General features: G+C 50.3%; 2 protein-coding genes across 4 annotated transcripts; one reads left to right on the top strand and one right to left on the bottom strand.

Moving 5' to 3' along the window:
• The first annotated feature begins 2,562 nt into the window (after positions 1-2,562).
• Positions 2,563-9,847, top strand: MPI (mannose phosphate isomerase). Of its 2 annotated transcripts, XM_068991349.1 has the most exons (8): positions 2,563-2,578; positions 3,076-3,203; positions 4,544-4,744; positions 5,486-5,627; positions 6,233-6,415; positions 7,757-7,930; positions 8,619-8,827; positions 9,127-9,847. In XM_068991349.1, the coding sequence occupies exons 1-8, from the start codon at positions 2,563-2,565 to the stop codon at positions 9,343-9,345; spliced, it is 1,272 nt and encodes a 423-aa protein (XP_068847450.1). In that variant the 3' UTR covers positions 9,346-9,847. The 2 variants fall into 2 exon arrangements, with proteins under 2 accessions (XP_068847450.1, XP_068847451.1); XM_068991350.1 differs by lacking the exon at positions 6,233-6,415.
• A 2,030-nt stretch (positions 9,848-11,877) lies between these two features.
• Positions 11,878-17,480, bottom strand: FAM219B (family with sequence similarity 219 member B). Of its 2 annotated transcripts, none has more exons than XM_068991257.1 (5): positions 17,285-17,480; positions 16,993-17,080; positions 16,213-16,290; positions 15,727-15,775; positions 11,878-13,912 (listed from the first exon to the last, which is right to left on the bottom strand). In XM_068991257.1, the coding sequence occupies exons 1-5, from the start codon at positions 17,478-17,480 to the stop codon at positions 13,748-13,750; spliced, it is 576 nt and encodes a 191-aa protein (XP_068847358.1). In that variant the 3' UTR covers positions 11,878-13,747. The 2 variants fall into 2 exon arrangements, with proteins under 2 accessions (XP_068847358.1, XP_068847359.1); XM_068991258.1 differs by having other exon boundaries at positions 11,878-13,909.
• Between the last annotated feature and the right edge of the window lie 4,405 nt (positions 17,481-21,885).

Genomic DNA, 21,885 nt, shown 5'->3' with positions numbered 1-21,885 from the left:
AGTGACCCCATGGACCGCAGCCTACCAGGCTCCTCCGTCCATGGGATTTTCCAGGCAAGAGTACTGGAGTGGGGTGCCATTGCCTTCTTCGAGGGGACTCTTAGGGAGGTCGTTATCAATAGCTAGGCAGAACACTGCAGAGAAAACAGTGGCCTCTCTTTCCCCTGGACATGTATGAGGCCATGGGAATCAGTGGGGGTGGGTGGCAGGGGGAAGAGAGGGCAGAATCAGGATTACAGGTCGTCACTCCAGGTGCCCTGGTGCTTTAGCTGCTATGTTCCTGGGATGCCCTCTTCCTGGGCTGTTGACTGAGGAGGTCTGCATGTTAGAGCCTTTCTCTACAGGATATAGCAAGGTTACTCCACAGCCAAGGTCCAGCCCAGCTTTTGCCATGTAGGGCTCCTGATGACGTCCCTTGACTTCTGCGTATGTGGCTTGTGAGCAACTCAGCCTGGAGGAGGAGCTAGGGTTCTGAGTCCTGCAGTACTTAGGGTGAAGAAAATCAGAAGAACACCAAGCATTGACTGCCTTCCCGAACCACATCATCCCATCCAACCCTCCAACAAGGCTTTCAGTCCAGCATTATTATTCCCACTTTACACACGAAGAAACTGAAGCTCAGACAGATTAAGGGCCTTGCATGTGACATTTACCATCATCACCACGCATCAGTGAGTTCCTGCTTAGATCATAGCAATGCTTTGCTCAGATCTGCTAATGAACACCTGACATCCTCATAATAGTCTACAAAGTACTGCCCACTGCCTTTCCTCTCTCACCACCACACTTTCACCTTTCCTGCTCACTCTGCTCCAACCAGTCTGGCCTCTTTGCTATTTACTCCGAAAATGACAGGCACATTTCCACATTCCCACCTTAGGGCCTTTGCTATAGCTGTATCTTCTGCTCAGAGCATTCTCTCCTCCTCACTTCCAAGTCCACAGTCAATTCTCACCTCAGTGAGGCTGATCTAGGCAACCTTTTAAATTCTACTGGCTGCCTTCCGCCTCCACCCACACCCCTTACTTTTTGTAGCACTGACTTTTCAACTTGCTATGTGATTTACTTGTTTATCATACTTGTTTGCTGTCTTCCTGTCACCAGAATGTAAGCTCTACAAAGACAAAATAGTTCTTATCTTGCTCTTCCTTGTGTCTCTAGCCCTCAGAACAGTCTGTGGCATTTATCAGGTTCTCAGTAAATATGCTACTGTCCAGGCCTGGCAAGTGCAACAGCCCCGCGCGGGGCACCTAGTACTTCGCAGCCTCCTGCCCCCCAGGCTAGGAACCTAGGGCGCTGGTCACTGCTTTGTTCCTGCCTTTGTCTCCACCATGATTTCTGCGAGGCCGCTCCAAATGTCCATCTGCTGCTGCTGCTGCTGCTAAGTCGCTTCAGTCATGTCTGACTCTGTGTGACCCCATAGAGGGCAGCCCACCAGGCTCCCCTGTCCCTGGGATTCTCCAAGCAAGAACACTGGAGTGGGTTGCCATTTCCTTCTCCGATGCATGAAAGTGAAAAGTGAAGGTGAAGTTGCTCAGTCGTGTCTGATTCTTCACGACCCCATGGACTGCAGCCCACCAGACTCCTCCATCCATGGGATTTTCCAGGCAAGAGTACTGGAGTGGGGTGCCATCGCCTTCTCCGAAGTGTCCATCACCTCATGGCAAATTGATGGGGGAAAAATGGAAACAGTGGCAGATTTTATTTTTTTGGGCTCCAAAATCACTGCAGATGGTGACTGCAGCCATGAAGTTAAGACACTTGCTCCTTGGAAGAAAAGCGATGACAAACCTAGACAGCATTTTAAAAAGCAGAGCATCACTTTGCTGACAAAGGTCCCTATGGTCAAAGCTATGCTTTTTCTGGTAGTCATGTATAACATGTGAGAGTTGGACCATAAAGAAGGCTGAGCACCGAAGAATTGATGCTTTTGAACTCTGGTTTTGGAGAAGACTCTTGAGAGTCCGTGGGACAGCAAGGAGATCAAATCTGTTAATCCTAAAGAAAATCAACCCCGAATATTCATTGAAATGACTGATGCTGAAGGTGAAATTCCAATACTTTGGCCACCTGATGCCAAGAGCTGACTCACTTGAAAGACCCTGATGCTGGGAAAGATTGAGGGCAGTAGAGGAGGGCGACAGAGGACGAGATGGTTGGATGGCATCACTGACTCAATGGACATGAGTATGAGTAAGCTCCGGGAGTTGGTGATGGACAGAGAGGCCTGGAGTCCTGCAGTTCATGCGGTCGCAAAAAGTCTGATAGAACCTAAGAGACGGAAAAAGAACAACAATAAATATGTGTCCGGTGAAGGAACGAGCAAAAAAAATGCTGAGACCTCAGACTGCCGGCTGGAAGGCTCTGGACTTGTGGGGGTTCCTTCTGAGAGCGGGAGTGTGGGAGAGGGATTTAGCCTGCCCGCAGTGGCCACACCTGGCACTCAGACGTCCGAGAAGGCGAGGGAAGAACTACATTTCCCATGAATCTCTGAGCGCAGAGAGGTCGAGGGTGCTGCCGGGAAAGATATACGTGCTAGAAGACCGGTCCGAGGCCTCGAGGATGGCCGCTCAGCGAGGTGGGCTGTTGACTGGGGTGCCATCGAGAGTGGGGATGGATTGCGCCCGACCCTTCCTGACCTAATACGGCAGGTCAAACTCCGCCCCAGCCCCTCGGGGCTCTGCGGAAAGATGAATGGGCGCCGGGAAGAGGAGGGGGCACCCGCGATGGGGATCGAGCCCTTATTGCAGCCCTCGAAAGGGGGTTTTGAGGGGAGACGGTTGCACCTGGGTTACTTCTAGACTGGGTGCAGTGGAATAGGTTCCTCCCACGCCCTCCGCGTCACCGTAACGCAGTTATCTGCCTCAGGTCAGCAAGAGATCCTTACTACCCGTCTTACAGACGGGAACATCGAGGCATGCAGAAGAGAAGGGTCTCAACTCACAACCTACAAACCCCTTATTTGACTCTATCCCTCAGATAAAACCCTCAGCTCAGGTCTGGTTCCCCCGGGACAGGAGGGTCAGGCCTCAGGAGTGGGGTGGAAACTAACGCTCTGTCTGTACCCCCACCCAGTATTCCCACTTTCCTGTGTGGTGCAGCAATATGCCTGGGGAAAGTTGGGTTCCAACAGTGAAGTGGCCCGGCTGCTGGCCAGCAGTGACCCCCTGGCCCAGATCTCAGAGGACAAACCGTATGCAGAGGTGAGACCCCGGCTGTATTTCAGCCTACTCGACCAGCAGGTGGGAGGAAGGGACTCCTCTATCAAAGGGGCTGAGGCAAGTCTTGTGAATCTGAGGGGAAGGGGAGACAGAAAAGGGAGAGGAGGCCTTCTTAGGGCTTCAGATCTGTGCAGGTTGATGAACCCAGATGGCAGCACAGAAAAAAGTGAGGTTTTGTCATAATAGACTGAAATTTCCAGTACCCTCCTTCCTTCCCCAAGGAACTGTCAGCACTTACTGAATTTTATTTTATTGAAGTAGAGTTGATTTACAATGTTGTGTTAATTTCTTCTGTACAACAGAGTGACTCAGTTATATGTGTGTGTGTGTGTGTGTGTGTGTGTGTTAAGTCACTTCAGTCGTGTCTGACTCTGCAACCCTACGAACTGTAGTCTGCTAGACTCCTCTGTCTGTGGGATTCTCCAGGCAAGAATACTGGAGTGGGTTGCCATTTCCTCCTCTAGGGGATCTTCCTGACCCATATTCTTTTCCATTATGATTTGTCACAGAATATTGAATATAGTTTCCTGTGCTATACAGAGGGGCTTCCCAGATGGTGCCAGTGCCTGCCAATGCAGGAGACATAAGAGATGTGGGTTCAATCCCTGGATCGGTAAGATCCCCTGGAGGAGGGCATGGCAACCCACTCCAGTGTTCTTGCCTGGAGAATCACATGGACAGAGGAGCCTGGTGGGCAACAGTCCATAGGGTCACAAAAAGTCTAACACAACTGAAGCGATGTAGCACACACACACGTGCTATACAGTATGACCTTGCTGCTGCTACTTTTATTTTCTGTTTTTAGCACTTACTGAATTTTAATTCAGCCCTCGTTGACAATTATAATTTTTACTTTGACTGACTTTTTTAATAACCTAAAATACACAGTTATCCTGCCCATTTAGTAAAGGAAAAGCCAAAACACAGGAAAGCATTAGCTTCTGCTTCGGAGATTGGAATAAATGAATGTTAACCCCTCACAGTGCCATTTGAGAGTTAGAGCTTTTCAGTGACCTTGACAGTTGTAGGTTTCGTTCTCGTCATTGGACAGATGAGAAAACTGAGACCCAGAGACAATATATTAAAACTAGCCCAAGCTTCCACAGCTGGTTGGAGGCAGAGCCTCAACTAGAGCTTTCCTGGTACTCTGTGGTCTGCTGCCCCTGGTATGTCTGTGATGTTATGAACATTTATACCCAGTCCTACGAGGCCTGTCTCAGGACTTGGCTGCCTTATGGGGAGCACAGGGTAACGGAGCAGGGCAGGCAAATGGGTGGTGCCAGGTTCTGCCTTTGTCCCTCCCAACTTTCCTGTTTTTATAGCTGTGGATGGGGACCCACCCCCGGGGAGATGCCAAGATCCTCGACAACCGCATCTCACAGAAGACCCTAGGCCAGTGGATTGCTGATAATCAGGACAGCTTGGGTTCGAAGGTCAAGGACACCTTTAATGGCAAACTGCCCTTCCTCTTCAAAGTGCTTTCAGTTGAAACGGCCCTGTCCATCCAGGCACACCCGAACAAGGTACAGCATCAGAGTAGCGCACGGAGGTCAAGTTAGAGAAGAGCTTAAGAGTCAAGACTCTTGTACAGCTTTTACTTCTGGTTTTACCCTGCCCATACCAGGCTCCAGCCCAGAATTAAATCCGAGCCTGACAACTCCCAGTTTAGCTCTGCAAGGCCTATTGCCAGTGACTCATGTGGCAACTAAGTCTAAGTGGACAGCTGATCAGCTTGTGCCACGGCAGCTTCTCCACGCTTGTTTCTGGCTCCCCTCAGCAAACCCCAGCCCAGCCAATTCATATCTGCCCTTTTTCCACCTGACTTTCTCGGAGTTCACCTTCCAAGGCACAGCAGTTACCCTAGTCATGGCCTTAATTCCACCTCTGTGGTCTTTCTGCCCAAGCCTGTGTGTGAGTCATAGCTTAAGCATTTGTCTGTCCAAACTTCATGAGCAAAGAAGACCCAGAGAAGAGAGGGATTTACCCAAAGTTACACAGCTTGTTTGTGTCAGAACTTGGCTTGGTATTTGGGTCTTCTGGTTCATGGTCCTCTTAAAGTCTGCCCCAGCTCTCCCCCAGAGTTGATCCATGTGCCTGCCTTGGGTTGGCTGAACCCTGAGTTTCTGAATTATGCTTTGACTGGGCTCAGTGCCAAAGGCAGGAAGCTGACTGGGGAGGGTCAAGAACAAGGGCTGGTGGGGACTGTTGTCTTGCTGGGTGATGGCTGCACCTAACCAGCCTCCTCTCCCTTGCCCATCCCACAGGAGCTGGCAGAGAAGCTGCACCTCCAGGCTCCACAGCACTACCCTGATGCCAACCATAAGCCAGAGATGGCAATTGCCCTCACCCCCTTCCAGGGCTTATGCGGCTTCCGGCCAGTTGAGGAAATTGTGACCTTTCTAACAAGTAAGGTTGGGCAAAATGCTAAGAGCCTGCATACTGGACCTAGGATGCAAGGGCAACCCGGGGCAGAGCTGGAGGCTGAGCACAGGGGCTGAGTGTCCCAGGAACTGAAGGGGCTGGTTGACCTCATGAATTTTAAAAATGATTTATATATGTATTTGGCTACATCAGGTCTTTATTGTGGCAGGCGGGATCATCACTGCATCAAGCAGAACCTTTCATTACATTGCACGGGCTCTCTAGTTTGTGGCATACAGGCTCCAGGGTGCTCAGGGTTAATTGCTCTGCGGTATGTGGGATCTTGGTTCCCCAACCAGGTATTGAACCCTCATCTCCTTCATTGCAAGGCAGGTTCTTAACCACTGGACCACCAGGGAAGTCCCGTGGCCTCATGAATTCTTGATGTTCCTGGGGGAGGCTCGTGAGACCAGGCTCAGGTGTGGTTGCTGAGGGCTGGTCATGAGCAGTAAGTTTTCACGGCAAAACTTACATAGCATTGCCTGGCTCCTTGGTTAGGAATGAGACGGGGAGGCCTCCTCCAGCTTTCCACGTTTGCGGGTTCCATCTTAACCATACCTGATGCAGGTCCTGGCCTGACCTTCCTGCAGAGGTGCCGGAATTCCAGTTTCTAATTGGAGACGACGCAGCAGCGCAGCTGAAGCAGAGCCTGAGCCAGGACTCCGAGGCCGTGACTTCTGCTGTGCGGAGCTGTTTCTCCCACCTGATGAAGAGCGAGAAGAAGGTGGTGGTAGAGCAGCTGAACCTGTTGGTGAAGCGGATCTCGCAGCAAGGTGGGTGTCTTAGGCCTGAACGCAGTGCCCCTTCCTGGGCCCCTGGCAGAGTGGCTCGGCTGTAGGAATAGGGTTCTCTACCCCTTTACCCAAGTGGAACACCAAACGGGTCTGACTTAGATGGTCTGTTAGCAACTTAGCATTTCTTTCCCAGTCTTTCTGGAACAGGGCCCTGCTGCTTCTTACCTGGTTATCTCCTTTAGATGGGTGGAGACAGGCTGGCCTGGAAAAGTACTAGGCTCTCACCTGGGCATTCTGAGATTTCTCGGCCCTAGAGCTGCTGTCCAAAGGGTTTTATACTTTGGGGCTGGAGAACAGGAAGGAGATAAAAGCATCCAAAAACCTGAAGTCCTGAGCTCTCAATCAGTAGATCTTTCCTTAAATACCTGCTCTGGGCCCAACCTTGGGCTAAGAAGGAGAGTTCAGGAAATGACTTTGATGGGTGTGGTTGTGTCAACTTTGGGTTTGGAAGTTAATACAAGCAGTAAAGAGCAGGGCAGAATGGACTCTGCTAGGAGCTTATATGGAACACATGATGAGCTCCAGCTCCTTCTCCACTCTGCTTTTAGAGACGCCCCCACCACACACACAGTTAAGGAAACCCAGCTCACTGCCCTCCCCTCCTCCCTGCAATTCCCACCAAGCCTTCCCTCACCACTCTAGCCCAGACTGAGCTCCTTCTCCCCTGGTCAGCCTGGGACACATTTCGACCCTTGGTTGCATCCTGCCTCATGCTCTCTGGGGTGACCAACCATCACTGTTTGCCTGGGACTGAGAGATTGTCAGTGTTAAGGGGAAAGGCCTGGGCTAACTGGGACAGTTAGTCACCCCATGGGGAACCCTTGGGTTCTCTCCTAACTAGATTTTTAAGCTCCTAGAGCAGTCATCTCAACCAGGGGACACTGGAAGTGTGGAGGCATCTTTGGTTGTCAAACCTGGGTTTGGGGTGCTAGTGATGTTTTGTAGGTGGGGGCCAGGGATACTACTAGACATCCTATAGTACATAGGACAGCCCCCACAACAGTTACCTGGCCTCAAATGTCAGTAATGCTGAGGCTGAGAAGCGCTGTCTAAAAGGACTACACTCTAGCCCTTTTAGTGGCCGGTAGAGTGGTGGGCATATCAATAGTCAAAATGGGGCAAATGGCATCTGTGTAGGCTGGAATAGCAAGGAAGGCTGGCCCCCACAGGGTGGGGGATGTGACTAGAACATGCCCACCTGTTCCTGGATTCCTGGACTAGGGTCTTCTCTGGGACGCTCTCTGGCCAGGGGGTGGGGTGGGGAGCTGTGAATGCCCTCAAGGGTTACTGAGTAGCCTTGGGGTGCTCTGTGCCCCTCAGTGGCTGCTGGAAACAGCATGGAGGACATCTGTGGGGAGCTCCTGCTGCAGCTGCACCAGCAGTACCCGGGTGATATCGGATGCTTTGCCATCTACTTCCTGAATCTGCTTACCCTGAAGCCGGGGGAGGCCATGTTTCTGGAGGCCAACGTGCCCCATGCCTACCTGAAAGGAGGTGAGCCGCATTTCAGCAGTGAGCCCCACGGCCCACCCCCTCAGGCCTTGTTTCTCCGTCTGGACAGAACAGGAGGTGTTGGTGGAGGAGACTGCCTTTAAAGTCCCACCCAGCTCTGAGCTCCCAGGACTCCTGGGATCAGCAGGGAGGTGACCAGTCGGGAGATGAATGCCAGCTCGGTGCTGGACACTGATTGGATTCTCACACCACCCCTGTGAGCTCAGGACACCCTCATGTTAAGCCCTGTCAATGTGTGCCAACCGCAGTTTGAATCCAAGCCTCTGTTGGATCAAGGCCATTGTTCTCGCCCCTGCATCACAGTGCCTTCACACGTCTATCGCATCTATGCAGAGATTTTTGTTAAAAAACACATTGCCACAGAAGGGTGTCACACTTTGATGGTTGGCTGCTTATCCACTTGTGGACAGGATTCTTTAGTAGAAGGGAAGAATACAATGCCTCCAGAGGGTTGGAGCTCCCCCAGGGGTTAACATGACTCCCCTTGAGAGTGGTGGGTGACATCACCTGTTTTTGGTAACTGTTATCTTAGCCCATTCTCACAGAAGATGCTGTTCATACAGTTTCATCTAATGCTGCTGGGAGCTCATGGCACTCAGGTTAAGAAAGCCCAGCCCTGGAGAGCCAAACTCCAAGGCACCCTTAGCACATGCCCACTGTCTGTCCCCAGACTGCGTGGAGTGCATGGCATGTTCAGATAACACAGTGCGTGCTGGCCTGACACCCAAGTTCATCGATGTGCCAACTCTGTGTGAAATGCTCAGCTACACCCCCAGCCCCAGCCAGGACAGGCTCTTCCCTCCAGCACGGAGCCCAGAAGACCCCTACCTCTCTGTCTACAATCCCCCTGTGCCAGACTTCACCGTTATGAAGGTGGAGGTGAGTGAGGGCTGTGGTTTTTCTTGTGTGGCATGCAGAACCCTGGCAAGGCCCCCGTGTGGGGTATGCCCGGGGCTGGGCTTCCTTTCTGCCATGCTCACGTAGTGGGCAACTGCTGCAGGGCCTGCCTGTGCCTCTCTGTACAGGGACCAGATGGGCCTTCGTGCCGGTGAAAGCCTGAGCAGCAGGGCAGGAGGCGGCAGAGCTCCCCCTCTCACTGCCCTTGGGGTGGTCCTGGGACCCCTGGGAGCTAACAGCAGCTCAGACCCTGCTCCGTTGTGTCGTTTCTTCCTGCCCAGGTACCTGGCTCTGTCACTGAATACAAGGTCTTGGCCCTGGACTCTGCCAGCATCCTCCTGGTGGTGCAGGGGACAGTGACAGCCAGCAGCCCCACAGCCCAGGCAACAATCCCCCTGAAACGTGGCGGGGTGCTCTTCATTGGGGCCAACGAGAGTGTCTCACTGAAGCTCACTGTGCCTGAGGACCTGCTGATGTTCCGTGCCTGCTGCCTGCTATAGAGGCCACAGCCTTCCTGGCTCTCCTGTGCTAGTCACCCTACATCCTGGCCAGCCTCACCTCCGCAGACCCAGCCCAGATCCCTTCCCTGCTCTGGGCTCTTTGAGTACACCCTGAAAGACTGGGGGAGAAGAGCTTGAAGGTGGTGACTCCTGAGCAGGCCGAGGCTGAACTGTCTTCTTCCTGGTAGGAGGGGCCCATGTGAGGACTGAGAGCTGATACTCCCCTTGGATCTCGCCACACTGGAGCCAGGCTCTCCTCAGAGCTCAAGAACAGCAGCCCTGTCCCAGCCTATGGCATTAGGCAGACTGGTGAGATCTAGGATTAGCTCAGCAGCAGTCACAGCAAGATAGGTAATTAATCTGTAAGAATATAGGCTTCTGCAGTGCAGAGGGAAAAGGGTAGCCCTGGGGCCTGATGCCGCTCCGTTAAAGCAATTAAAGATCACTTGTTTGAGGTCTGTGGGCTAAAGAGCACTCAGCCTTTGGCATTTCAGTCCCTGAAGTGGGCTGAAGGAGCCCTCCCTGGATGTTGTCCAGTTTTTGCTTTATTCAGGTTTCAGACAGCTCCCTGAGGTAGGCAGAGGCTTCTATGGGACAGGTAGCCCACTGTAGCCTCAGTGGCAGAGCTTGCAGGCAGGCCTCAGGCCACCTAGCCTTGCATACAGTGGAAGGTGTGTCTAAAAAAAGGAACTGTCGGTGCAGGATTCTTCTCTCCAATGTTTTAGTTGGCTTTAGGGCGAGACAGGGAACCCTGGTGTGCTGCAGTCCATGGGGTCACAGAGTCAGACACGACTGAGCAACTGAACTGCACTGAACTGAGGGCAAGGGCTGGGCTTCCCTAGTAGCTCAGCTGGTAAAGAATCTACCTATAATGCAGGAGACCCCCGGTTCGATTCTGGATTGGGAAGATCCCCTAAAGAAGGGACAGGATAGGCTACCCACTCCAGTATTCTTGGGCTTCCCTGGTGGCTCAGACAGTTAAGACTCTGCCTGCGATGTGGGAGACCTGGGTTCAATCCCTGGGTTGGGAATATCTGTTGGAGGAGGGCATGACAACCCACTCCAGTATTGCCTGGAGTATCCCCATGGACAGAAGAATCTAGCAGGCTGCAGTCCATGGGTCACAAAGAGTCAGACATGAGTGAGCGACTAAGCATAGCATAGGGCAGGATCATGCACTAAGATCAGCAGCCTGAATCTGGCCACGCCCTTTCTTTGCATACCATTCAGCTGCTTTTCAGGCTACAATGGCAAAGCTGAGTCAGTGCACCAGACTCTATGGCCCGCAAAGCCAAAAGTACTCACTGGTCCTTCACAGAGAAAGGTTGTCAACCACTTCTTTAGAGCACATTCAGTCACTGCAGAAGTGGGGAATGAAGGACAGGACAATCCAACTTGTGTTGTGAAGAGAAACTTAGTTCCTTTTCTCCTTCGATGGCAGGAAGAACCTACACGGGCATCTACTGTCCCTGTGCTTACCCTCTAGAGGTGGGACACCCTCTGCAGGAGGTTGTATAGCTGTGTTTTGCCACTGTGGTTTCTGACTGCCAGTCTTAGCTCCTGTCATCCCAGACTAAGCAGACACCCAGGCTAGTGGCTCCTTCCTGTTGGTAAGGGATTAGTCTCACACAAAAGCATCTTTCTGGGCCATTGCCCACATTGCTGCTACTGCTAAGTCGCTTCAGTCGTGTCCGACTCTGTGTGACCCCATAGACGGCAGCCAACCAGGCTCCTCTGTCCCTGGGATTCTCCAGGCAAGAATACTAGAGTGGGTTGCCATTTCCTTCTCCAATGCATGCATGCATGCTAAGTCGCTTCAGTCGTGTCCGACTCTCTGCGACCCCATGGACAGCAGCCCACCAGGCTCCTCTGTCCACAGGATTCTCTAGGCAAGAGTATGTCCACATTAGACCTGTACAATAGAATTCCAGGAAACTACCTGCAAAAAATTTTAGCCCATCTGTTTTGGGGTTTTTTTTCCTCCAATAAATTTTCTTCAGCTGAAAAAAATCAAGCAAACAAAAATACCTCCCATAAACCAAAAACAAAAAAACCTGAGAAGGGTCTGCCAAAGGGAACTCATTCTAAAGGGAAGTGATAAGGTAGCTCAGTGATAAAGAACGCACCTGCCAATGCAGGAGACATGGGTTCGATCCCTGGGTTGGGAAGATCCACTGGAGAAGGAAATGGCAAACCACTCCAGTGTTCTTGCCTGGGAAATTCCATGGACAGAGCAGCCTGGTGGGCTACAGTCCATGGGGTCACAAAACAGACATGACTTCCATGGTCTCCAATGAGGACTGAAAATGGCACCCACTGGGAACAGGAGAAAGGAGGGGTGGCCCTTGGCAGAATGGTCACAGTTAGGGCTGTTAGGCTACTTCTTCATTTCAGAATTCAGAAGGGGCAATGGCCATGGTCTAGGCTTTTCTTAAAAATCCTGTGGCAACACAGAGACAGCTCAACACCATGACTGTATTTATTTCTACAAACTTACAAAGCTGTAGAAGCCTAAGCCAAGAGTTCTGTAAACGCCATACAGTACCACTCCTATCCATGAGATAAGGCGTCTCCCCAGAGTGCCGCCACCTGCACAACACCCCAGCACTCTTACTATTAAGGCAGTTTGGTTCTAGACACCTTGGTGCTTTTATTGGTGACTTTCTAGCCCATGGCTTCTTAGCCCCAAGCAATTGACCATTTCTACCCTGCCTTGCTATATGACGTTCCTGCAACTTTTTCTACAAAGGTAATGCCTCTCACTCAGGGTCAACCGGCCCTGAAACATTCCAGGGAGAGGTGTAGCCAAATACACCAGTGTGGCTTTATAACAACAGCCACTGGAGGAGGGCCTTGGTATTGGGGGCCCACTGCCATCCTCACCCCCAGCAGCTGTCAAACACTCTGTCCTAACAAAATGAAGCAAGAAGCTGGGCAAGTTCCCAAGTCGGGACCACACCTCAATCCTGACCACCCTACCCCTGTCCACTCCCATTCAGCTCCATCTGGTTTTAGGTAAGGCAAAAAAAAAAAAGAACCAGTGAAAAATTCCAGAGAGACGCCTGGTACAGCAAGAGATGCAATCTAGTAGGGGTCACGGGAGATTATGCCTGTCCTTGCTATGTTCAAAGTGGGGGCTGAAGGTAAAGCCCAATCTTGAGTATCCACTGTGGTCAGAGGAATCTGGATGCAACAGAATGGCTCTCACTAGGGTGGAGGGAGGCCCTCTGCAATGGCAAGATTATCTCCTTAGGTTGGGGTGGGAGGGATAGCTGGGAGCTTTCACAGGTCCCTCCTCCTCATCCTGTCAGCCTATGTCACGGCCCACACAGCTGTGCAGCATACAGTTCACCCACTGCTGCTGCCCAAGTGTAAAATGTTAAACAAATGAGGGAATTCCCTGGTAGTTCAGTGGTTAGGATTCTGAACTTCCACTTGAGGGGCCTGAGTTCCACCCCTCCCTGGTTGGGGGACTAAGATCTCACAAACCAGAAAAAAAAAAAAAAATCCAAACGGGAAGGCACCTTACTGCTCCTGCAGCTCCCTCTGCTGGTAACCAGAAACTGCAGGCTTCTGTGGCCAGCGCCAGAACCTCCGTTCAGCCTTAGATCAAAGACTGGAGGAAGATACTAGCTGAGACCAAGGTGAAGAACGGCAACCAAGGGAAGAAATTTTGTCTACCTGGTGGAGCAGAGTTAGTTTTCTCTAACTAGGGGTGGACTAACCAAGTTACTAAGCTCACCCAGACACATGGACCAGTTGGGAATGCTCAGCTTCCAAGGATTCTGGAAGCCTTGATCAGGCTGTGCCAGCGAGCAACTTGTCGTACTCTGCCACAGTCATACAGGAACAACCGGCAAACATGTAACCCATCTTGGAGCCTGAAGAGAATATGGAATTTCCTGAGCTGAACTGGCCCCAAATAGTTAAATTCTTTTTCACAGACTCCCAGCTTGCAAGCCATAAAGTGCTATTTTCTGCCTCCATGCAACACCAGCCAGCACAGCCTGGGCACAGAAGCTCCCTTTTTCCCTCCACAGGGCATCATGACAAATACCAATCAAGATGTCTGCAAGTTTCTCTCCTCGCCAGTTTTGTCACTCAGCATAAGAAACAGAATTCCTATGTTCCTGCCCTTATTAAAGCGGTTTCTCCAAACGCTACTCCGACAGCAGAGGAGAACTGCAGGACTCCCCCTGTCACCCTATGACCCAGATGGGGGCCTCTGGCCTGAGAAGCACCAGGTTTGGGGTAACTGCAGTCACTGCCTTTCCCAGAGGGTCAGTGTCTCCAGTGATCCTGGGGTTGACAGCAGTGGGTTCCCACCGCACTCTTGTGACCGACACAGGGTCAACAGGACTCTGCAGGCATGGTGAGCAGGACCTGTCCTAGAGGGTTATGTCTACTGGAGGGTACAGGACGAAGAGGCCCCAAGACAGCACCAGCAGCAGGAGCACGTTGAGGTCATAGGCTTGGGGGGAATTAGGTCCAAGTCCTCATCATCTGGAATCTCATCCAAGTGATACCCGTCCTGGAGCAGCTGCCGGCTCACATCCTGGTTCACCTGCTAAGAGCAGGAGAGGAGAGAACTATAAGCCAGGCCACAAGGCAGAAATGACTGCTGCCCCAAAAGCAGACCCACATTGCCTCACTGGAGCTTACTGTCCATTTCCTCCTGTCTGTGCTCCACCCTCAGGCCAGGCCTGCACATCCCTGCACTACAGGAAGAAGTGCTACCTTTTCCTACCTGTGTCTCACCCAGCAGGGGGTGGGGGACATCCGGGGACTTGAGCCAGGACTGTCCAGGCTGCACTGTCACGTGCCCCAAGGAAGCTGCCCTCACTAAAGAATCCCAAGGCCGGTGATATAAATGTGAGATTCGAGGTTATGTCTGAAAGTCAAGCCCTGACCATTACCACTGTGAACCCAGATTGGTTCCTATGAAGGCTGAAGAGTATGGAACAATGGTACCAGAACAATGGGGTAGAACCGTGGAGGAAAATGGGTTAGAGTAGAATAGGGTGGGGAAGAGCTGCTTCTGCACTGCCAATGTTTCTCTTTGATGCCAACAGAGCTCATTCCTTGCAAAGCAGAACTTGTCAGCCTGGCTTCACCAGTTCCACTGAGCAGAAGGCACATGAGACTGGGGAGTGTAGGACTTCTCTGGCTCTTGGCTTATTTTTCTTTTCTTTGTTCTAACAATCTTAGGCACCTAGATATTCAAGGAGGATACAATTTGCAAACTGTATTCTCTGGCAGAAACTCGGGGTGGCTAAGGGTTTCCAGGAACATGAGGAAGAAATACCAGTGGTATACAGTTAGGTCCCCAGCACTTCACCTCTGTCAAAAGCAGTAAGCCACAGATGCCAGAACCTTCGGTCCCTGTTTTACTCTGGGACAGTCACTTGTCCAAAAGGCCAGCCCAGGAGTATCTATCTCAGTCACAGTTCCCACAGATGGAACAAAGAAGGAACAGAATTTATCTGGCCTGGAAGTAAGCAAGCTTGGAGGATGGAAAGGGGAGGGACAGGAATGCTGATCTCAGGTAAAAGATGATCAAAAGAAGGCAGAGTAGAATTACTCTGTCACTGGAGACAGGACTAAGACCACCAAGTCCAACCTGCAGGAGACTTTTCCAGTTAACAAGGAAGACTTCTCTATGAGCTACCTGAATTGTGCGTGTTGCAGGGGAAGACAGGCAGCAAGGTTTCTTGGAGGTAGTGAGTACCCAATTACAAGAAGCATTCAAATAAGCATTTAGCTGAGATTCATTGAGAGGATTCCTTTTCTAAGTGGTGGCTTGGATTAGAAGACTTGTGAGGTCATTTCCAGCCCTAAGAGTCTAGGGATTTCCCTGGTGGTCAGTCCAGTGGTTAAGACTCTACACTTCCAATGCAGCGGGTGTGAGTTTGATCCCTGGTTGGGGATTGATCCTATATGCCAAAAAAAAAGGTCTGTAGTCTCCTCGGTGACACCAGTGGTAAAGAACCCGCCTGCCAATGCAGGAGACATAAGAGACTCTGGTTCAATCTCTGGGTCGGGAAGATTCCCCTGGAGGAGGGCATGGCAACCCACTGCAGTATTCTTGCCTGGAGAATCCCATGGACAGAGGAGCCCAGTGGGCTATAATCCATAGGGTCACAAAGAGTCAGACACGATTGAAGAGACTTAGCATGCAGTGCACCCATAGTCTCCTGGACTTTCAACAGTCCTCTTCAGACGCCTAAACTTCTGCTAGGGGAATAGGGCAGAGTAGACTGGAGAACATGCGGGAAGTCTGATACAGTGCCATGCGTATGGCAGGAACTAGACAAGCGTCTGGCAGCGGCTATGACACTGCCTGCAGCCTGGCCCCGCCACAGAAAAGTACTCTGGACTTGCCTCTGCAGAGGAATACCCGGAGGAGTATCTGGATTCCAGCTCTCCATCACTAGGACAAGAGGAAGACAGTCAGTTCAGGGAGATGCCTGCGGAGCACAGCTACAAGTGGCAAGGTGCACAACATGCAAGGGGTTCTGGAGGACTTGTGAAGCAAAGACCACACACCACAGAGCTCAAACCCATAATCCGCCATGAGTATCCATGGCTCCTTCTTGGCTCCAGCAGGGACAGAGTCACTTTCACTAATAATGCAGACATAATAGGGCAGGATGACTCCCCCAGACAAGGTTGGTGCTTCACATCCAAGAGCAGCAAGGTCACCTATGAGTCCTCTAAGCAAGCCATCCCGGAAGAGACAGTGCTCTGAAGCAGCAGCCCTGGAACATGCACAAAAGGTCTTGGAAGAGACAGGGAAAAAGCGAAGCAAGTCGTCTGCAATGTTATCCAAGGCACTCCCCAAGGGGTATTTCCAAGGACAGCACTTACCTGTCAGAGTCGAGGGACACCAGGTTTTCATCTGGACTCTGACTAAGAGCAGTGTAGCCCTTGTTAAACTTCACTGACCTGAGGGGAGATGGGGGAGAGACCAAGCATAGATGCAATGCCAGCATTTCACAGGGAAAGCCAGCGTCCTCGCCCTTATGGGGAAAACAAAAAAACTGACTGCACTGCTCCTGGCTTATCTGCTACCTGGACAGCCACCACTGCCTGCCGTGGATCCCGCTACAGCTCCTTAGTATGTGCACTTCCCCACACCGCTCCCCCTGCTGCTTCTGAGGATAAGCACACCTCCTCTTCTAAGAATCAGGAAAAGCCCCATCTCCCCATCTTATTTAACCTGAGAACAGAAAAATCAAAGTCCTTAGGCAAATTCCTTTAACTGCCTTCGCTCAAGCCCTGGTGAAGATCCTATCCAGCCCTCAGCGCTTACCGTTCTGTTAAGGAAAAATCACAGTCCTAGCTGTTCCCACGCTGCTCTCCATCCTCAATCCTGGGGACCCCAGCCACTATGCTCCTCCCTAATTTAGACAGTGATTGACCCTACGAACTGACAAAACTCATAACAAAGCTCTTTCCTCGACACCATCACATCCTGGAAAGGAAAGAAAAGGTCGTTCCTCTTTCCATTTTTAAACAGTGAACCCGACAGGCCGGCGTCAGGGGAATGACTAACTCGGCTTTAAACGTGGGTACCCGGTCTCCCAGCCTGAGCACTAGGGCCTACTGTGAAAACGCTTGCACAGAGGAGGTGGCGCCTGCTGAGACCTTTTCCCTGAAGAGTCGGGGCGGTTCGGCGCGGCCCCCAGCATGCCTTTTCTCCGCAGAACCGCCTTGGCCAGGTCCCGGTGCTTCTCTGGAAGTCAAAGGGCCCAGATCAGCGGGCTCATCCCTACTCCGCCGTGTCTCCCAAACGCCAGGGGCCCGCTCTCCGAACAGATTTTCGGGTGCGGGAGCGGGCTGCATTTGCCCCTCCGGGGTCGCCCCAGCGGCGCTCCGGAGCCAGCCCGGGAACGCGGCAGCCCGCCCAAGCAGAGACCCCTCATCCGGCCGCACTCACGCAGCTTGGCCTGAATGGAAGGCGCGCGCGCCACCATGTACGGGCCCCGCTTCTCCACAGCCGCCGGGATCCGCTCCCACAACCGGGGGACTCCAATGCCGCTTCGCCCGGAGGGCAGCCCCGCAGCTTCCGTCCCGCTGGGCCGGGGTCCCGGGATAGAGGGCGCAGCATGCCCGTCGGGATCCGCGGTCGCCATCGCCCGGCCACGCCCCGCCGAGCCGCGAAGCCCCGCCTTCTGGCTAACCAGCCGCCAGACGGCAGGGAGGCGGTCCCTCCTGGAGCAAGATGGCGGCGCGCAGGCGCGGGCCGTGGCCACCCGAGCTTTCTGGCCCCGCCTGCTGTGGGATTGGCACAACTGTCCCGCCTTTCCGGGGGTTAGGTTGTTTCAGTTCCTCCGTTCTGGCGCTTGATTGTCTCTGGCAGTCGGCCTGAACCTGGTGATGTCAAGCCAAGTTCTATCTCTGGTCGAAAGTAAATATCAGTATTTCCGGGGAGCTGCGGGTGTGCGCCCGCACACTCAAAGCCCTGATGCCTGCGCTGTCTCCGCAGTGTCTCCGCACTGGTCCTCTCGCCACAGCCGGAACACCCCAAGGGCGGGCCGGAGAGAGGCTGGATTGAATCGGAAAGCGAGCGGTAGGAGAAAGGGAGTTAATAACGCCCTTCTCCAGAAGATGAAACAGGTCGGAGAGAAAGGTTCAAGGACCTTGTGGAGGTCACACAACCAGAGGCGGTTCCTTGGCTGATAGATATAACACCAGACCCTCGTTATTGCCAGCACTGCGCAATGCCCGAGACCTTGGATGAGGCCTGACCCTCTCTAAGCCTCAGTTTCCACGTTTCAAAATGCAGCCAACATCAGTACCTGTCTTATAGCGATAACAAAGACAAAATAGGACTTGGGAATAAAAGCGAAAGCGCGCTGAGTTTGTGTCGGGGCACAGGACTGTCGTGGCTCTTGACTCCTCTGGTCCCCAAGGGATGTGGTTTTGGCTGGCTGGAAAGTAGTTCTAGATCCTTGTAGTAATTGCTAAATCTCATGAGGCTATCCCAAGGCTAATTTACTAGCTTTCACAGGGTAGGTCAACAGTGCACAACTTAACGAATCCCCAGGGCCACCCGAAGAGTGGAGCGGGAGAGTGCCCTAGATGGGCTAGGAGAAGCACAAAGGAAAGCCAACTATTTTGATAGATTCCACCGCTGTTTTTAACTTCCAGAAACAACCATTTCATATGGTTTGACAATATTTAATCCTCCTGACCTCCCAGTAAAGCACTGTTACTCCCATTAAGCAAATGAGAATTAGATTTGGTCAAGTTCACCAGTAAAGTGGTAAACCTAGAATTTGAACCCAGCTCTCTGTGGACTCTGAAGAGATGGTTTTTCTCATAGTTGTCTGTTAAGTTGATGGAGACCTCACCAAGGGGCCAAAGAAAATGTGATCAAAACCCTCTTGATGTCACAAAATCTGAGGAACTTGTAGGGAAAGAGTCTGAGTGCCCTCATCCATGACACTCCTGGGTCTCCTATCCTGGGAATCCAGCTAATTGCCATGTGGTTGAATATGGGCCCTGAATACAGATAACTTGCTCTGCCATTTACTGGTAAGTTATTTAACTCTTTATGTCAGTTTCTTTAACTGAGGAATGGGGATAATAATAGTACCTATCTAATAGAATTATGAGGTTAAATTGTAAAGTGCTTGGGACGGTATTAGCATATAATAAGTGCTCAAGAAATGTTACCTCATGAAGTTTACACAGTGTTTTAAGGATTTAGTGTTTCTTGGCTTTACACGCTTCCAGGACAGACCACCTTAATGATATTTTTATCCCTTGTTTTCAGCACAAAGTCATAGTAGTACATATTTGTTTAATGAATGTCCTATTTCCCTTTTTAACTTTTAGTCTATTTAATCATAGAACTTTGGGGCTGGCAGGAATCTTACAGATTATATAGTCTAAATTCATTTTATTATGAAGAAATTGTGATTACCCAACTGCCTTGATCTGGGTGTGGCAGTTCACTTTTTCCACTTAATATACTGTATTCACTAGGAAGCTAAGAAAAATGAATAACTTCCCATTGCCCAAAGCAAATAGCAAAGATTAAAACCTAGGTTGTAAGGGGGTAAGTCTCCAGGGCAAGAACTGCTGCAGCACATAGGGCACGAAGCCTGTCTTCCTCACCCCAGCTGCTCAGACTCTAACCCAGAATGTCTGTGCTGGCTTGCCTGCTGGGCTGGAGATCTGTAATTCTTCCGTTAGCAGAGAGAAAAAAAAAAAAAAAAAGCTTTATTCGTCTACATGTCAGGTGCTATGCTGAACCCTGAAGATCTAATGATGAACAGGACAAAAAAGGCACCTCCTAGTCTCTGATTCGCAGTCTTTTATTCTTTGTTGTGGGTTGGGGGAGATTCTTGACTATTAGGAGTTAAGACTCCTACCCTCATTCATGCCCCAAGGAGCAGTCACATTTATGTTTTTTTTAAATGTTCATAGAATTTTTATTTGTAAAGCAAAGAGGTCGTCTTAGATGGAGTCCACAGGGGGCTCTGAAGTATGAACAGTACCACTGAGTTAAGCCCAAGTCACATTCTTTATTTTTGACTCCAAATCATGGGAATCCTACCTGTCCCCCAAGTTTTCTGGTCCTGGGACAGATGAGTCTTTATGATCAGTTGAGAATTCTAGTTCTGCTGTCCAGTTAATTTTAATTCCCTCATCTAGATAAGAATCTGGGATTAGGTATAGAAAAGAATGGGAGATAGTGGTGAATTAATTTTTTTATTGAGGTATAATTGACCTCTAACATTATGTTGCTTTCAAGTGTACAACATAATGACTTATTTGTACACATTGTGAGTGTATACATTATGATAACTGCAGTTAGTCTAGCTATATTGTCTTTTTTCTTATGATTAAGACTTCTAAGGTCTATTATTTTAGCATCTTCAGAAGTTCAGTTCAGTTCAGTCGCTCAGTCGTGTCCGACTCTTTGCGACCCCATGAATTGCAGCATGCCAGGCTTCCCTGTCCATCACCAACTCCCGGAGTTCACTCAGACTCACGTCCATCGGGTCAGTGATGCCATCCAGCCATCTCATCCTCTGTCGTCCCCTTCTCCTCCTGCCCCCAATCCCTCCCAGCATCACAGTCTTTTCCAATGAGTCAACTCTTCACATGAGGTGGCCAAAGTACTGGAGTTTCAGCTTTAGCATCAGTCCTTCCAAAGAAATCCCAGGGCTAATCCTTCAGAATGGAGTGGTTGGATCTCCTTGCAGTCCAAGGGACTCTCAAGAGTCTTCTCCAACACCACAGTTCAAAAGTATCAATTCTTTGGCGCTCAGCCTTCTTCACAGTCCAACTCTCACATCCATACATGGTCACTGGAAAAACCATAGCCTTGACTAGACGGACCTTAGTTGGCAAAATAATGTCTCTGCTTTTGAATATGCTATCTAGGTTGGTCATAACTTTTCTTCCAAGGAGCAAGCATCTTTTAATTTCATGGCTGCAGTCACCATCCGCAGTGATTTTGGAGCCCGAAAAAGTAAAGTCTGCCACTGTTTCCACTGTTTCTCCATCTCTTTGCCATGAAGTGATGGAACCAGATGCCATGATCTTTTCTGAATGTTGAGCTTTAAGCCAACTTTTTCACTCTTCTCTTTCATCTTAGCAGCTTTCAAATATGCAATACAGTATTAACTATAGTCACCATGCAGTACATTACCTCATCATGACGTTTTATAACTGTAATTCTGTACCTTTTGATCCCTTTCACCCATTTTGCCCACCCAGCTACCCACCCTGGCAACCACTGATCTATTCTTTGTTCTATCTGTGAGCTTGATTTTTTCTGTTTCTTAGATTCCAAATATAAATGAAAGAAGAAATGGCAACCCACTCCAGTATACTTGCCTGGAGAACTCCATGGACAGAGGAGCCTGGCAGGCTAACAGTCCATGGGGTCACAAAGAGTCAGACATGACTGAGCAACTATCACTCACTCGTTGATACAGTTTTTCTGTCCCTTATTTCACTTGGTATAATTCCCTTAAGGTCCATGTTGTTGCAAATGGCAGGATCTCCATTTTTGTGACTGAATAATATTCCACTGTGTGTATCTACCACAACTCTTCTTAATCCATTCATCCACCAATAGAACTTAGGTTGTTTCCATTTCTTGGCTTTTGTAAATAGTGCTGCTACTAACATTTGGGTGCATTTATCTTTTCAAATTAGTGTTTTGGTTGTCTTCAGTTAAATCCCAGAACTGGAATTATTGAATAATATTGTAGTTCTATTTTTAATTTTTTGAGGAACCTCTATACTATTTACCATAGCACCTGTGCCAGTTTACATTCCCACAGTGCACAAGGGCTCCCTTGTCTCTACATCGTGCCAATATCATCTGGTCATTTTGACAGTAACCAATTTGACGGGTAAGGTGATTATCTTATTGTGGTTTTAATTTGCATTGTCTTGATGATTAGTGATTTTGATCATTTTTCTTGTGCTTGTCAGTCATCTTTAAGTATGCTTTCTTTGAAAAAATATCCATTGAGATCTTCTGCCCATGTTTAAATTGGAATTTATTTTGGA

Source organism: Capricornis sumatraensis, chromosome 19 (genome assembly GCF_032405125.1).
Source record: "Capricornis sumatraensis isolate serow.1 chromosome 19, serow.2, whole genome shotgun sequence".
Taxonomy (NCBI): domain Eukaryota; kingdom Metazoa; phylum Chordata; class Mammalia; order Artiodactyla; family Bovidae; genus Capricornis; species Capricornis sumatraensis.
This window is presented reverse-complemented; position numbering and strand designations above follow the sequence as displayed.

Coding starts and splice junctions, on each gene's coding strand:
- MPI (XM_068991349.1), top strand. Junction 6,416..7,756: donor GAAGCGGATCTCGCAGCAAG/GTGGGTGTCTTA, acceptor TGTGCCCCTCAG/TGGCTGCTGGAAACAGCATG. Junction 7,931..8,618: donor CCATGCCTACCTGAAAGGAG/GTGAGCCGCATT, acceptor GTCTGTCCCCAG/ACTGCGTGGAGTGCATGGCA.
- FAM219B (XM_068991257.1), bottom strand. CDS start 17,480: ATGGCGACCGCGGATCCCGACGGGCATGCTGCGCCCTCTATCCCGGGA. Junction 17,081..17,284: donor TTCCATTCAGGCCAAGCTGC/GTGAGTGCGGCC, acceptor TTTGACTTCCAG/AGAAGCACCGGGACCTGGCC. Junction 13,913..15,726: donor CCGGGTATTCCTCTGCAGAG/GCAAGTCCAGAG, acceptor TCCTGCTCTTAG/CAGGTGAACCAGGATGTGAG.